General features: G+C 41.9%; 1 protein-coding gene across 2 annotated transcripts in view; it reads right to left on the minus strand.

Moving 5' to 3' along the window:
• Positions 1-17,500, minus strand: part of LOC123510455 (hemicentin-1-like) — a 177,469-nt gene that overhangs the window by 74,608 nt on the left and 85,361 nt on the right. For both annotated transcript variants that reach the window (XM_045265648.1, XM_045265647.1), the window contains one exon: positions 9,658-9,791. In XM_045265648.1, the coding sequence (XP_045121583.1) occupies positions 9,658-9,791 (134 nt within the window). The remainder of the gene's footprint in view (positions 1-9,657; positions 9,792-17,500) is intronic.

The raw sequence follows: 17,500 nt of genomic DNA on the forward strand, positions 1-17,500 counted from the left end.
ATGACAGGGTCTAATGTCCCTCCTCGTTCATGTGTGGGAAGGTGACATGATCTGTCAGACCCTGCACCTCCAGGAGATTCTCGTAGGCGTCTCTTTCCAGGTGGTGATTGAGATCCCCCACAATCAGCACGTGGCTGCAGCTGTGTGCCATCATCAGGTTGTCTAAGGTCTCAGTCAGGTACAAGAGTGAGTCAGGCCCTTGTCGCGGGGGGCGATACAGGGCACACAGCAGGAGGGCTGAGCGGTCTGCCAGCATTACTCGGAAGTACATCATCTCCATCATTGGAGGCGTGTCTATGTCGAGTAGCTGGGCCTGCATTCCTTCCTTGAAGCAGACAGCCACTCCACCTCCTGTTCGCTCCTGTCGGTCCCTCCTCACCCAGTGGGTGAAGCCCTGCATCCTGCCATACGTGGGCTCCACCTCACTGTTCAGCCATGTCTCGGTCACCACAACAACGTCTGCATTGTGTCGTTGCACACAGTTGTGGTATAAGTCTGCAAGGTTAGTCCGGAGACCACGGACGTTGCTAGAGACGACCTTTAGTTGGCGGCGGGGCAAGCTGGCTGTACCATGGTGAGGGATGGTAGTGAGCGAGGCCTGCTAGTCCGAGGTGGTGGTTAGGGTCCGCGGCCGACTGCTGGTACTGGTGAAGAGGAGTGGTCCACTGCCGCCCCTGGTTCTGATTCCAGATACCAGGCTGAGGAAGGAGTGGGCGAGGTTGTGGCAAGGACTGAAATGAAGTGAGGGGGTGGGCGGGCTGAGGCGCTGCAGGTGGGAAGGGTGTGGCTGTGTATCTTTCCACCGTAAGAAGCCGCTGTAGGAGACGCTCCTGACGTAAATCGTCAGTTCTGGCGTGGCAAGTAGCAGAAGTGTGTCCTTTCCGTGAGCAGTACTCACACACTTTTGCCTTGGCTCGCTTTTGTGTCTGCTTGGTGGCCTGGTGAGTCCTCAGTCCTTCGCTGGACACCCTCCTCGCGTCCTGCTGCACTTCCCTCTTAGATTTCTTTTTTCTCCAATCTCCTGAAGTGGTCTGAGGAGAGGTTCGTGGGCGAACAGAGGCACCGCGATCTACTCCGTTCGCTGTGTTTATGGAGGAAGAGTCCCTGCTGCTCTGTGTGGCGGTAGACGTGGTAGTGAGTACCGAGCAGTCACTCTGTGTGGCAGAAGGAGTGACAGTGGACGCTGGGGAGGTGTCACAGTCGCTCTGTGTGGCGGTGGAAGCAGTGGAGGTAGGCGGAGCGGTCGTTGTTTCCCGGGCAGGCGAAGGGAAGGTGGAAGTGGAGAAAACAGCTGCGTACCGGATCTGTTGCGGTTTATCCGAGCTCCACCACGTCCTCCACCTCTCAGAGTCCTGACAAACCACCTCCCAGTGTTCGTCAATTGACTCTGCGTGGGCGCTGACTGCCTGAGAGCGTGTGGCTACTTGCGTCTGGCGCTGTTTTGACGCTATCAGCCTGTCTGCTACTCTGAGAGCCGCAGCAAACACGTCTCTGTGCTGTATGATCAAGTCTCTGTCGTCCTGGAGGGACTTAATCACACAGTTTTGTTGAGAGGCTTCCTCAGTGAGCTTCTCAACTAGTGAAACTAGCTCTCCTCTCTCAAGCCCTCCCACTGACTCTCCCACTATCGTCCGGTAGTGGCGTGGGGTGTCAGTCTCCTCGCTGATGTAGATGACGGGGTCCGGGATGTTTGCTTGGAGTCGTAGCTGTTCCGTGTAGCTACACTTGAAGACTGGCGTATCCCCAAGGCAGCTGTTGTGACAAAGGTTACGGCAGGTTTCCTCGTCACAGCTCACGTGTTGAGTCTTAAGTGTTGCTTTGCCACAAACGCAACACCAATTCTGTGGCTGGTAGCCAGGCAAGTCTCGCCTGGCTATGGGGCGATGGGCGGGGCTGGACATTGAGGGAGAGGATTAGTGATTCCCTGGGGAATTGTGGAGCCAGGTGTGGGAGCGACAACGAGTGTTGGCTCTAAACGACACGTACGACACTAACACACTCGTGAACACAGACACTAAACACTGGCACAGAACACAAAGCACTTTCCCACAGCCGCACAAAAAACACACGACACTCTTCTCTTCTCTTCTCTTCTCTCTCTCTCTCTCTCTCTCTCTCTCTCTCTCTCTCTCTCTCTCTCTCTCTCTCTCTCTCTCTCTCTCTCTCTCTCTCTCTCTCTCTCTCCTCTCCTCTCTCTCTCTCCTCTCTCTCTCTCTCTCTCTCCTCTCCTCTCCTCTCTCTCCTCTCCTCTCTCTCTCTCTCTCTCTCTCTCTCTCTCTCTCTCATCCCGTCTTTTATCCTTTCTTGCATATTTTTTAGCTTGAAGGGGAGTTCATTTGCTCTCTCTCTCTCTCTCTCTCTCTCTCTCTCTCTCTCTCTCTCTCTCTCTCTCTCTCTCTCTCTCTCTCTCTCTCTCTCTCTCTCTCTCTCTCTCTCTTTCTCTCTCTTTCTGCTTTTCGCTATTCCGTTACTGTTTTAAAAGTAAATTATGACACAAAAGGGAAACAAAACGCCACTACGAGCAACAAACGAGGGAGAGAGAGAGAGAGAGAGAGAGAGAGAGAGAGAGAGAGAGAGAGAGAGAGAGAGAGAGAGACTTGGTAGAAAATATTTTGAGGCGAAAACTCCCCCTGGCGGATATAAATCAGGGACGCTTTTACGGTGAACCAAAAATTAAAACTGGAGCAACGAATGGAGAATTGAATGTAAGTTTAAAACCTCCTGCTTGTTGCCTTTCCCGAGCACAGCGGCAGGTTATAAAGGGCAATGGGTGGTGTTTGTAAAAGATAAATACACGAGGCACATTGAGAGGACTTCTGAAACTCGGGCGTCACTGCAGGAATTTGTCTTATTCATTTTTTTTTTCGTATAAAATTTTGCCATCAAGTGGAGATTACTGTGAGTTTTTTTAATGTTGGGGTGTTTCATGATTTTGTTTGTGGCTTAATGTTTTTTTTTAACGATTTTATTATTTTTTTTGTAGTGTTTTTGGGGGATTTGATGGAGATTATTAGGATTTTTTCAGTGGTGGTTGTTTCATGATCTTGGTTGTGTTTGATTATCGTCGCAATATTCAACATTACAACACTAGAATCTATGAATGCATTTTTTTTATTGTAATTTTTTGGCAACTAGTGGAGATTATTATGATCTTTCAAAAGCGGAAGGGGTTCATAGTTTTGGTTGTTTTATGTTCATCGCAGTATTCAACTTATCACAATACGAAAAACAATGAATGTAATATTTTTCATGTTATTATGATATGTCATGATTTTCAATGGGGTTCATTATTATGGTGGTGGTTTAGTCTTTTCATTGCGATGCTCAACAATTTATGATAGTAGAAGCAATGGATGGATTTTTTTGTTGTCATGTTTTGGCATTTAGTGGTAATTATGACTTCACTGGGAGGAGGGAGTTCATCATTTGGTGATGGTTTAACTTCATTGCATTATTCAACAATGCACAACTCCAGAAGGAATGTATGGGTTTTCTTTTTATTCCTGCAATGTTTTGGCATCTAAATATGATTTTTCAATAGGCAGACTTCGTGATTTTGATGATGGTTTAAGCTTTTCAAAACGATATTCAACACCACAACATTAGAAGCAATGTATGGAATCCTTATGAACATTAGAAAAGATAAAGAAAACTGCAAATTCTGACAAGTATAATGCTAGAAATGGCCGCAGAACGTGAAAAAAATATCTCAGTGATTAGTTGTTAAGGAAAGATGTGGTGAATCGTTGAAGGGTTAACAAGTATTCTCGATAGTCAAGTGTTTTCTTAAGTCTCATCTCGACTTGTTATAACAGATCAAGCGAAAATTATTAAGAAAGTTTTCAGGGTTGCTTTCTTGATAACAGTGGCGGTTTAACAAGGAATTCATGAACAATTAGAAAAAAGATAAATTAAACACCAATTTCTGACGAGTATAATGTTAAGAGGCGGCTATAAAACATGAAATCAATGTCTCAAAGTAGTTAGGTATCATGGAAAGATGTGCCAAATAACAGTAGAAGGGGTAAACTGAACTCATTGGAATGGGAGGTTTCAAGACAAGAATCCGGTTCTTTTGGGTAACTTCGAACCTGTTTGGGATCAACCTCTTAGTAGGCCTTTTTGTTTTAGTGTTTTTGTTACCCTTGTCTAGTTTTCCCTTCTTACATAGAAAAAAAAAAAGAACAAGGATCGTCAAGTGTTTTCACGTTTCATCTCAACTTGTTATAACAGAGTGGAAGTTATTAAGGTTTTCGAGGATGTTTTCTCGATTCTGTTCGTAACGTAACAAGAAATTAGCACTATTGAAGGTCTTATTAAGGTTTTCAAGGATGTTTTTCTTGATTCCAGTGGTAGTTTAACAAAGAATTCACCATTATTGAAGGTCTACCCACCTCAGTTTCTCATAACAGATCTACTGGGGGTTATTTTGGTTATCAGTGGTATTTTCGGTTCTTTTTCACGGTTTAACTGGGATTCTGCATCACCAAGCGATTCTGTTATGAGAAATCTAGTGGAGGTTGTTATGATTTTTAAGGTGTGTTTCATTATTTCAGTTGTCTTTTGGCAAGGACTCTACACCATCAAGCGTTTCATAATCTTATGTCGATTTATTACAGTAGGTTTAGAGATTATTGAAATTTTTAAGGCTGTTTTCATGATTCCAATGGTGGTTTAAAAATTTTGCACACTGAAGTGTTTGGTCTGTTTTTATTTCATATTGTAGGTCTAATGGAGATTTTTCTTATGGTTTTGGTATTTGTTTTCATAATTCTAGTAATGTAGGAAGTATTTTGCACAATATGGTTTTGATGGTTGTTTTCATGATTGTATTGATATATGAAGTATTCTACATTATTATGGTTATGGTGAGTGTTTTCATTATTCTAGTGATTAAATAAGAATTCTGCATCACAATCTCTTTTGGCGTCTGAGTACTGACTGTGTCATAAAAGATTTCGTGGAGGATACTGTGGCTTTCAAGGGTGCTTTCATGATGCTTTTGACAGTTAACAAAAATTCTGCCTTATGGGATAGATAATACTCAAAAGAACTGAATTATCTTTGTGGCTTTTGAAAATATTCCTGATGAGAACGCAGAGTTGCAGAATGGACGTGTATGAGTTAAAATTTATGGATATTAAAGCATATGGGGATATTTATGACTATAGCACGTTATAGTAAAATACGTATTACTATTTGTGTAATTATGAACGAATACAGGAAATGAGTTAGGACTGTAGAATGAATATATACAACTACACTACTTTATGTATTTATCATTTTTCGTTTTGTCGCGTGGCTGAATCAGTGAATTGCCAAGTATTAAATTCAGTATAGCTGATGAATAAGTTTGAATAAATTAAGGTGAGTGTGTGTGTGTGTGTGTGTGTGTGTGTGTGTGTGTGTGTGTGTGTGTGTGTGTGTGTTTGTATGTGTGTGTGTGTGTGTGTGTGTTCAGAGTAAACTTTCGATATAACTTAGGTCATTCAACTCTCATTTATTGTCAGCCTAAATTTATCTTTTCTCAAAATAATGATGAAAAAATGAACAATATAATTATCATAAAATTGATAGAATATTTAGAAGGACGTGTAAAGAAAATTAAAGCTGTAAGTATGATAAGCATTTTTACCTACATTATGTATTTTCGTTGTGAAATTGTACTGGTGATCAATAGATTACAAAAGATGTATGTAAATAAAAGTGAATAAATGAAAGGAAGAGAAGCTGAAATAATGGCAACGGAAAGTTAGAAATGAAGAAAAAAACATGAAAGTAAGAGTATATAAGTAGTAGAGGTTGTCATTAAGTACATTCCATTTACTATTTCTCTCGTGTTACGCATAGATACAAAAACAATAACCTCACTCTGATAGCAAGGATGAGTCTGCTGTTATGGCTCCAAGTACACATGTTATATAGTAATTGTCCAAGCCTTGTATCGCCGGGAAAGTAAATAAGTGACTAAGTGTAAAGCCTTAAGCCTCAGAGCACAAAGGCAATACGACAGTTTGGGCTGAGAGGTGCCAAGACCAAGCTGGCGGACGACAAGGATTACAGCCCATCCTCTCCTCCTCCTCCTCCTCCTCCTCCTCCTCCTCCTCCTCCTCCTCCTCCTCTAGGGACGCCGTGTCAGCCAGGGTCATCTCGCAAGGCAGGTCAAGCGATGAGGTCAGATGTGATCAAAGCTGTGACGTCACGCTGCTCAGAGACAAAGGGATGATGGAGGGACGAAGAAAGGAGGAGGAGGAGGAGGAGGAGGAGGAGGAGGAGGAGGAGGAGGAGGAGGAGGAGGAGGAGGAGGAGGAGGAGGAGGAGGAGGAGGAGGAAAAGAAGAAGGAGGAGGAGGAGGAGGAGGAAGGGCAGTGAGTGGAGGATAAGAAGGAAGAGGACTTTAAGAAGGAAGCGTGATCAGAAAAGAAGCTTAAGTAAGGTTATGAAAAGAGAAGAAATACATAATGTCTTTGTATTTGGTATTTTCTAATAATGCGACTACTACTACTACTACTACTACTACTACTACTACTACTACTACTACTACTGCTACTGATAATAATAATAATGATAATGATAATAATAACGCACTCCCTCCTCGCGAAGCAGTTTCCCTCAATTCGGAATTAAAGATTATACCAAAACATAAACATTTGAGGCTCCGAACTCTGATTGGAAACAATTATCTTGACCACTGAAACCAAATAGGATTCCTCATAGCTTCATATTCCTACATCTCTCTCTCTCTCTCTCTCTCTCTCTCTCTCTCTCTCTCTCTCTCTCTCTCTCTGTTTTAATATTTATTTCTATCCGAAACTTTTTTTGTTTCAGACATTCCATTCTCTCTCTCTCTCTCTCTCTCTCTCTCTCTCTCTCTCTCTCTCTCTCTCTCTCTCTCTCTCTCTCTCTCTCTCTCTCTCTCCTCCTCCTCCTCCTCCTCCTCCTCCTCCTCCTCCTCCGCATTCCAGTAAGGTCTGGGGATGCGGATGAGATAAGTGTCTTTAAGGTCGAGGAAGAGAGACGCTTCGTGAATGATCCGAAACAACCGAACGCGATTCTCTTTTCTTTATTCTGTGACTTTTTTTTTTTCAGAAGACAATGATATATTATTTTTGTATTGTTTTTCTAGTAGGTAGATAGGATTTGTAGGGGTCTCTCTCTCTCTCTCTCTCTCTCTCTCTCTCTCTCTCTCTCTCTCTTTCTTTCTTCATTATAGATAGAAACAATCCAGCTATAAAAAGTCACACGACATACAGGAGCGAAGAGAGAGAGAGAGAGAGAGAGAGAGAGAGAGAGAGAGAGAGAGAGAGAGAGAGAGAGAGAGAGAGGCCATGGGAAAGAGAAAAAAAAAAAACGTAAAAGACAGACAAACACATAGAGAGATGCACACACACACACACACACACACACACACACACACACACACACACACACACACACACACACACACACACACACACACACACACACACAGAGACAGAAAGAGAGTCATAATATTAAAGGACATATTTCTATCTTTTCCTTCCCTCACACTTTTTTCTCTTTTCTTTACATAATTCTTTATAAAGCGATTTTCCACACATGACTCCTTTTTTTCCCCTCTCCCTTCTCTCTTTCCTTCCTTCCTCTACTCCTCCTCTCTCTTTTATAGCGCCTCCTCAAGCTTCATCGTACCTCCCTCTCACTCTCTCTCCTCTCTCTCTCTCTCTCTCTCTCTCTCTCTCTCTCTCTCTCTCTCTCTCTCTCTCTTTCCCTTCGTCTCTCAGTGAAAAAAAACGAGGGGAAGGAAAAATGCCAAGGAAGAAAGTCAAAGGACAAATTGGTTTAGTATCTGTCCGATCATTAGCATGTTTGCATAACCATTAAGATTCTCTCTCTCTCTCTCTCTCTCTCTCTCTCTCTCTCTCTCTCTCTCTCTCTCTCTGCAGCGTCATCCATCACTTCCTTCCAGACACTTTACTGAACAATTTTCCAATTTTTCGCTTCATTCGATTAATAAAACTCTCTCTATTTTGTCTCGTCCGTGAGTAGTGGCGTGCATGATTAATGGAAAAACTCTTGTACAGTGAGAGAGAGAGAGAGAGAGAGAGAGAGAGAGAGAGAGAGAGAGAGAGAGAGAGAGATACGTAGTAGTAATTGATGAGTAGTGAATAAAACTCTCTCTCTCTCTCTCTCTCTCTCTCTCTCTCTCTCTCTCTCTCTCTCTCTCTCTCTCTCTCGTGTCTGTCTAGTCATTACCTGCCCTGAGCCACGGGTCGGATGCCAGGCAGTGTCTCCCAGTCTGTGTAATATCCGGTGCGGTCTTATGTCTGTTTCCTCTGATAACCGAACGCTGGGACCCTTAATTTCCCAGGCCAGAGATATTTTTTTCCTCTCTCTCTCTCTCTCTCTCTCTCTCTCTCTCTCTCTCTCTCTCTCTCTCTCTCTCTCTCTCTCTCTCTCTCTCTCTCTTCTCTCTCTCTCTCTCTCTCTCTCTTCTCCACTTCTTTCTCCACCAACGCACTCAATCTTTCCCCTTGTCTCGCTCCCTCCCCATTCTAGTCACTTGTACGTATAGTGAGACTCTCAACTCCCTCACACTCTCACACCCTCATGCCAGCTCTCACAGCCTGCGTCACTCTCCATCATGCTGCCTGACACTCCTCATGCTCTCCTGTACTTCCTGGTCATCAATTTTAGCCCTCATTCACTCATACACTCTGATGGTTATAATGTCATGATTTATTTTCACACTTTTTCTCTTCATACAGGGATATTCGTCCTTACACACGCAGGTATGCTTCACACATTCATATACACTGTACTTCACCTCATTTTATCTTCATGATCATACATTTTTGTCACTCCTCAGCCTCATATTCCTTTTCTCACTCTATTTTTCACTCATGTTTCTGTAATCTGACACTCGTAGCTCAACGTACGCACCATCTCATCTTATTTTATATTCCCACTGAGGCGGTGGCATAGTGGATAAGGTGGTGAGCGTGGGATCGGGCAGACGTCCACGCGTAGGTTCGAATCCCACCACGTACAGCCTTAAAACACTTTGTCATTTGTCGAGTGGTTTAAAGTTACCTACATGTCACCATGATACCCAGGTTCTAGGTGGTTACACTCAAGATGAGCTTGGGTGGTGATGTGGGCCCTAATATGGGTACCACTATAAATAAAATTGCCTGCGCCACAATGGGCGGAAGCTGAACAGCGCTTTCCATACACTCTTCAAGTGTGCTTACAGGCGCTATAGGCCTTACCGTAAAAAAAAAAAAAAAAAAAAAAAAGAAAAATATACACAGCCTTGCACTCCTCACACCTTCATAGACACTACCTCACATTACTTGACACACACACATACACATACACTGTCCCTCATAGCATACATTCCTCTTTCCTTACAATACTCGTGTGGAATCTCTTCCTTCAAATAGATATATAGTGATTTCCCTGCATAGATATATCGCTTGATTTAATCGAAGTGCAGAACCTCATTTCTCAACGTTTAAAGCAACACACGCACTACACACAGAGACAGACCTACAGAGAGACGCTGCAATACGTCACTCCCACACACCAGCATGCATGAAACACCCACAACCATTCTTCCCAAACTGAACTCCAGCTTTCTCCGCACTCCTCGCCCACTTAGGCCAGAACACTCACCCTGTAGCTGCCGAGGTTATCCACTATGCAGGACAGTCTTGCCTCGCGACCCGCTGCCACCGTCACGTTCTGAATGGACTCCCCAAAGCTTGGCTCGTCCTTCGCTCCTCTGTGTATGTCGTTACTGATGCTGGCTGTGGGGAGGGGAAAAAGACGGCGGAATTAGTGTAAGGGCAATTAGAAGAGTGTTAGTGTCCAGAGGTAGTATTTGGCAGTGTGTAACGGGGAAGACACACGGGTTATTGTTTGGTTAGGTAGGAGAGTATGCTATAAGTTAGTGTCTAAGAGAAGAGTGTAAATATGTTTGTCATAGTGTGGAAGGAGAAAAAGATATTAGGCTAATTAGAAGAGTGTGTTAGTGTCCAGAAGTAATGCAGTGTTCAGTGGAGAAGACACGTGAGTTAGTGTTAAAAGTATTCTTTGAGTTAGTATTTAAGAGAAGAATGTTAGTAGTGTTTGTCATAGTGTTAAAGGGGAAAAGACTCATGGGTTAGTGTTGAGCTAATAGAAAAGCGAGTGAGTTGCGAGTTTCTAGGAGCTAAGTGTGGAAGGACACGTGGGCTAGTGTTGGGCTAAATAAAAGAGTATGGTAGTGGGTTAAATGTTGCTAAGAGAAAAGCTTCCCTCTCCTCCCACAGTGAAAAGAAAAAGGAATGCAAAAGAAGATCCATGAAAAGAAGGTAGATTAATGGCAGTATTTGGCTGATTATGTGAAGATATGTCAGTAAAATAGTAGTATTTTGGGAGCTATGAATGTTAGTGAATTAGGAGCATTTAAGAGGACTAATCGCGAAATAGTGAGTAAAGGGGTAAATAGAAACGTCTATTTGAATTAGAAATGCATAATTAAGACAAAAGACGCAAGTTAGTAGCAGTGTTTTGGTGAGATTGTCAGTGAATCAAGAGTATTTAGTTAATAGAAATTACTTGGTGAGGTTTGAGATAGATAGACGAGTTTGTCAATGAATCAGGAATACATAGGTGAAGGACACAGTAAGTGTTTGCAGGGTATATATTAATGAATTGGGAGCATCTGGATGGAGAAATGCATGAGTCATTGAGTGCTGGGGTAGTGGACGCTTATACAGTTGAATTACAAGTACGTATTTTGGAGAAAGGCGTAAATTAGTGAGTGTTTGGGAGAGCGCATATTAGTGAGTTGTGAGTATTAAGAGGAGACAGATGAATTAGTGAGTGTTTGTAAAGGTGGACGCACATGTTCGTGAATTAAGAGGATATAGAAGGACAAAGACTAAATTATTGTCTTTGGCGAGGCGGTAATTAATTAGTGAGCTACAGTATTTAGAAAGACTTGAATTAGTAATAGTATTATTTGAAGGAAAGACACACACACACACACACACACACACACACACACACACACACACACACACACACACACACACACACACACACACACACACACACACACACACACATGTTAGTGAATTAAGAACACATCTAGGAGGATGAAAACTAAATTAATGAGTGTTTAGCAAGCAATTTTAGTTCCCCTTGGCTGGTTTGCCCCTCCTACATTAAAAAGAAAAGGCAGAAGTGTATAGTAGTTGTATATTACAGGAGAAAAAACGTAAAGTAGCGGTATTGTTTTAGTGAGTGTTTAGCAAGGCAGAAGTGTATGGAAGTTACATAATACAGGAGGAAAACATAAATCCGTGATATTGTTTGGAGACAGTATATGTATGTTAGTGAATTAAGATGATACAGGAGAAGGAAGACTAAATTACTGCGTGTTTATCAAGGTAGAAGTGTATGGAAGTTGCAGTATACAAGTGAAAAACGTAAATCATCGGTATTATTTGGAGAAAGTATACATATGTTAGTGAATGAAGAGCATACAGGAGGAGGACTAAATTATTGAGTGTTAAAGCAAGGTGGAAAGGTATTTTAGTGTGCTTTATTATTTACGAGGGAGACTTACGTACATGAGCAGCAGCGTTTGTAGGAAGAACATAAGAGCATGATATTAAGGGTTTATAGGAGGGAAAAGATTAAATTATTCCGTTTAGCAAGGCGTAAAGATAAGATAGTTACACTTTATTAGAGAAAGAGTTAACTGAGTGGAAGTGTTTGTTGGAAGAGTGTATGAACCAGTAGTATTTAGAATAAGAAAGAGAAGTAAGCGGTGTCTGGGTTGGTAGACGCAATGCTACTGAATAAAGAGTAACTAGGTGAAAAATTACATCAAATTCTAGGGGAGTGGCATCTAAGTGGATCTTTTTAATAGCTTTTGTTTCCCTTTGGCAAATTTTTCTCTTACATAAAGCGTTGATAATAATAGTGCGTATTTCTTCTTTTCATGTAGGAGAGAGGCCAGCCAAGGGCAACAGAATATATTTAAAAAAAGGCCCACTTGAGTGTTGATTCTCTAGAAGATAAGAAAAGCGTTAGCCAAAATTAGAGAACAAATGTCTTGATACCTCCCTCTTAAAAGAAGTCAAGTCGTAGGAAGTCGGAAATGCAGAAGTAGGGAGGGAGTTCCAGAGTTTACCAGAGAAAGGTATGAATGATTGAGAGTACTTGTTAACTCTTGCATTAGAGAGTTGGACAGAATAGAGATGAGAGGAAGAAGAAAGCCTTGTGCAGCGAGGACGTGAGGCATGCAGTTAGCAAGATCAGTAGAACAGTTAGCATGAAAATAGCGATAAAAGATAGAAAGAGATGCAACATTTCGGCGGTGAGAAAGAGGCTGAAGACAGTCAGTCAGAGGAGGGGAGTTGATGAGACGAAAAGCTTTTGATTCCACCCTATCTAATAAAACTGTGTGAGTGTAACCCCCAAACATGCGAAGAGTACTCCATACAGGGGCGGATAAGGCCCTTGTACAGAGTTAGCAGTTGGAGGGGCGAGAAAACTGGCGGAGACGCCTCAGAACGCCTAACTTCATAGAAGCTGTTTTAGCAAGAGATGAGATGTGAAGTTTCCAGTTAAGATTATGAGTAAAGGACAGACCGAGGATATTCAGTGTGGAAGAGGGAGACAGTTGAGTGTCATTGAAGAAGAGGGATAGTTGTCTGGAAGGTTGTGTCGAGTTGATAGATGGAGGAATTGAGTTTTTGAGGCATTGAAAACTACTAGATTTTCTCTGTCCCAATCGGAAATCTTAGAAAGATCAGAAGTCAGGCGTTCTGTGGCGTCCCTGCGTGATCTGTTGACTTCCTGAAGGGTTGGTCGTCTCTGTAAGGACGTGGAAAGATGTAGGGTGGTATCATTAGCGTAGGAGTGAATACGGCAAGAAGTTTGGCTTAGATCATTAATGAATGATAGAAAGAGAGTGGGTGACAGGACAGAGCTCTGAGGAACACCCCTATGGAGAAGAAGGTTTAGAATAAAGATGTGTGCAGAAAGCAGATGAATGACACCGAACTATAAGATAATTGTCTTTCTGATGATTGGTTGATGAACGGAACGGACTCAGTAATCAGGTTTTAGTGCTAGGTCAAAAGGGAGCCTTGAAAGATTAGACATACATTTGGACGGGTATGAAAGGGAATAAGTGGACAGATATGTTCTTACAGGGACTGCCACGTGTAGGCCTGATGGTTTCTTGCAACTTCCCTCATCTTCTTATGTTCTTACATTTTGATGAGTAGAAGAGAAGATGTAGAAGCCAAAAAAGATGTGAATTCAGCAGTAATTGTAAATCTCCGTGAAATTACAACTTAATTGCAAAGAACTATAAGAGAGTTTTGACATTTGAATTAGTGGAATGAACATGTATAAGCTAAAACAATTTACGTTTTAATCTGTGAGTGATCGTTAATTGGAACCCAATGAAACAGAAAGTAAAAACAAACACCCTTCGACCTATTGATCCTTACTAGACATATGATAACTTAGACTAACTTTAAAGAGATACAGGATAGTAAAGGCGAAGATTCCTCCCGGTATACCCAAAGTGAGTTTTTTTTCTTCTTAGCTTTATGTTAAGAGATATAATGAAACAATAACGAGATGGAACACAGGGGAATGTAAAGAAAGGAAGAAATATCCTGATGTGAAACCCTACAAGACAGAAAAGACTAAAATTCCTCCCAGTATACTAGAAGTTAATATTTTTTTTTTACTTTTTATTCTAGAAGTAAGAACATATTAGCCAGATGAAAGAGAAGGTAATGAAGATGAAGAACAAACACAGACGTCCTGATGTGATAACCTACAAGATAATAAAGACGAAAATTACTCTCCGTGTACCTATTTTTTTATAGCTTTGTGTTAGATACATAAAGAAACATTAGCAAGATGAAACACAAATGGAAGAACAAACAAATACAAGCAATCTGATGTGATTTACAAGACAATAAAGACGAAAATTTCTCCCTGTATACCAGAAGTGAGTTTTTTCTGGTGTTAGAAACGTAAAGAAGCATTAGCGAGGTGAAACACAAGGGCAAACAAAGGAAGAACGAACACTGACCTCCTTATGTGATACCTTGCAAGACAGTAAAGTGAAAATTACTCTACTTATACCATTTTTTTTATAGCTTTGTGTTAAACGCGTAAATAAGTATTAGTGATATGAAACACAAGGGAATACAAAGGAGGAACAAACAAAACAAACAACCTAATGTGATTTACAAGACAATAAAGACGAAAAATCCCTTACTGTATTCCAGAAGTGAGTTTTTTTTTCTTGTGATAGAAACATAAAGAAGCATTAGCGAGGTGAAACACAAGGGAAAACAAAGAAAAACAAACAGACCCGTGATACCCTGCAACACAATAAAGCTGAAAATTCCTTCCCATATACTAGAAGAGAGATTGTTTTCTTTTTCTTTTTTTGTGTTTAGCGACAAGGGATGGGGGCAGGGGAGAAGCAGGGGAAGAGGGTCGACAAGGGAGAAAGGGAAGAGAGGAAGGGGTTTGAGAAGGGAGAAGGGGAGAAAAGGGTAGGGAGGGATAGAGATGGGGTGGTTAGGACGTTAGTTTGGAAATGGATTGGAGAGGAACGTGGTTTAGAGGGTTTGTGTGCTGGGGTGAGGCGTTACTTTGGTGCCTCGGTCCGGGAGGGAGTAAATGGGGTGAAACACACACACACACACACACACACACACACACACACACACACACACACACACACACACACACACACACACACACACACACACACACACACACACACACACACACACACACACACACACACAAGAATAGTCAATTACTTTTTATGTTTGTTTTTGGTTCTGATTTTACCTTCTCAGTAAGTGTCATGAGAGAAAGAGATAGATGGATGGATGGATGGATGGATGGATGGATGGATGGATGGATAGATAGATAGATAGATAGATAGATAAATAGATAAATAGATAAATAGATAGATAAATAGATAGATAGATAGATAGATAGAGAGAGAGAGAGAGAGAGAGAGAGAGAGAGAGAGAGAGAGAGAGAGAGAGAGAGAGAGAGAGAGAGAGAATATTACACACAGCAAAACACTTAATCATACAGTACATTTTTAACACATCATTATTTATCATTGCTATATTTTTCGTCTAATTAAACACTAAGATATTTTGTTATTATCTTATTATTCTTTGTTATATTTCAAAGATCCCTTGTTTTTTTTTTTTCAGGTGACAGACGGAAGCTAAGAGTTGATGTAAGTAGTTTATGATCATTAATAGTAATAATAGCAGTAGCATTAGTGGTGGTGGTGGTAATAGTAGCAATAGCAGTAGTAGTAGTAGTGGTGGTGGTAGTAGTAGTAGTAGTAGTAGTAGTAGTAGTAGTAGTAGTAGTAGTAGCTATTATTATTAGTAATAGTAGTAGTAGTAGTAGTAGTAGTAGTAGTAGTAGTAGTAGTAGTAAAGGAGGTTGAGGAAAGAAAAGACGTAAAGGAAGAGGAGGAGGAAAGGAGTATTAAGACACTTCATAAAGCCAAATTAACCATCCCTCTCTCTCTCTCTCTCTCTCTCTCTCTCTCTCTCTCTCTCTCTCTCTCTCTCTCTCTCTCTCTCTCTCTCTCTCTCTCTCTCTCTCTCTCTCTCTCTCTCTTCTCTCGGTTCTTTTATTTTTTTTCTGAGCTGCATTGCAAGTTTTTTTTCTTATCAGTAGTAGTAATAGTAGTAGTAGTAGTAGTAGTAGTAGTAGTAGTTGTAGTAATGTTAATAATTAAAGTAGAGGTGTCCTCATTTTCCTCCTCCTCAGCATTAAAACTCACGTAATATTTTATAATTTGCAACTTTTTTACACACAATATTTCATACACAATATTTCATCATAAATCCGACCTCCTCCTCCTCCTCCTCCTCCTCCTCCTCCTCCTCCTCCTCCTCCTCCTCCTCCTCCTCCTCCTCCTCCTCCTCCTTTTCCTCCTCCTCCTTTTGCTCCAGTTTCTCTTCCCCACTTCCTATGTCTAATGTACTTTACCATACCACTCCTTCTCCTCCTCCTCCTCCTCCTCCTCCTCCTCCTCCTCCTCCTCCTCCTCCTCCTCCTCCTCCTCCTCCTCCTCCTTCCCCATACCCCATTTCAGGGACATGATCACCTCCATTAGTTTGCATTTTCCATTTCCATTCATTACGGAAAAGTTTCTTATCCCGACTCGCAATCGCAGGCCGTTCGGAAAATCGTAGCAGATTTGGACACCACAAACCGGACCCTTCTTTCTCCCTCCCTCCACCTCCCTTCACTTTGCTCCTTCCCTCCATCTCTCCCCCACTGCCTTCTCTCCACCCCTCCCTCAATTCTTTCCTCCTTCTCTCCCCACTGCCTTCTCTCCATCCCTCCCTCAATTCTTTCCTCCTTCTCTCCCCACTGCCTTCTCTTCATCCCTCTCTGCGTTCGTTTCTCTATCTCTCTCCTCTGTCCATCCTGTCTCCTCCCTACCTCCCCTCACGTCTTCTTTTCCTATTTATCTTCCTAATTCTTTTCCTCCATCTCCCGCCTGCTTGCTGGTTTTTTTTCCTCCATCTCTCTATCCCTCATTTCTTTCAACTACCTTTCCCTCCTCCAGTCTCCCCTTACACTTTTCTCTCTATCTTTCCGTCCTTCCTTCCACCCATCTCTCCATACACCTCCTTGCCTCCCTCGTTCTTTTCCTGCCTATCTTTCACATTCTTTCCCTTCCTCCCTTCTTTACTCTTTCCTTTTCACCATCATTTCTCTCTTTCTCTCTTTTTTTTTTTACCTCCATTTCCTTTCTCCGTTTATATCAATTTTATATTTTCTTTCCTCTTCTCCATTTTGCTTTTTAGTTTTCTGTTTCTCCTGATCATTAATATACTTTTTCCTTTTCTCTTTCCTACCTTCCTTCCTTCCTTCCTTCCTTCCTTGCTTCCTTCCTTCTTTTCTCTCTCTTCTCTCTCTCTCTCTCTCTCTCTCTCTCTCTCTCTCTCTCTCTCTCTCTCTCTCTCTCTCTCTCTCTCTCTCTCTCTCTTTACTAGTGTAATCGGATTTTCTCTAGGCATTTAAATGAATAAGGAATAGAAGAGGAAGGAGAAACAGAATAAAAGAGAGAAACGAGAGACAAGAGGGATGAAATAAGGCATTTGAAGGAATTGGAGAGAGAGAGAGAGAGAGAGAGAGAGAGAGAGAGAGAGAGAGAGAGAGAGAGAGAGAGAGAGAGAGAGAGAGAGCCATATCTGTACATCGTTTTGCAATAAATTTGTCATCATTTGGATCTCTCTCTCTCTCTCTCTCTCTCTCTCTCTCTCTCTCTCTCTCTCTCTCTCTCTCTCTCTCTCTATTTAGTGCAAAAACGATTCAATTCCTTCCTGTCTCTCTTCATCTACTGTCCCTTCTCCCTCTCTTCGTCTATTTCTTTACAATTCTCTCTCTCTCTCTCTCTCTCTCTCTCTCTCTCGCTCGTGATATTTCCTTG

The sequence above is a fragment of the Portunus trituberculatus genome, chromosome 29, assembly GCF_017591435.1.
Source record: "Portunus trituberculatus isolate SZX2019 chromosome 29, ASM1759143v1, whole genome shotgun sequence".
NCBI lineage: Eukaryota > Metazoa > Arthropoda > Malacostraca > Decapoda > Portunidae > Portunus > Portunus trituberculatus.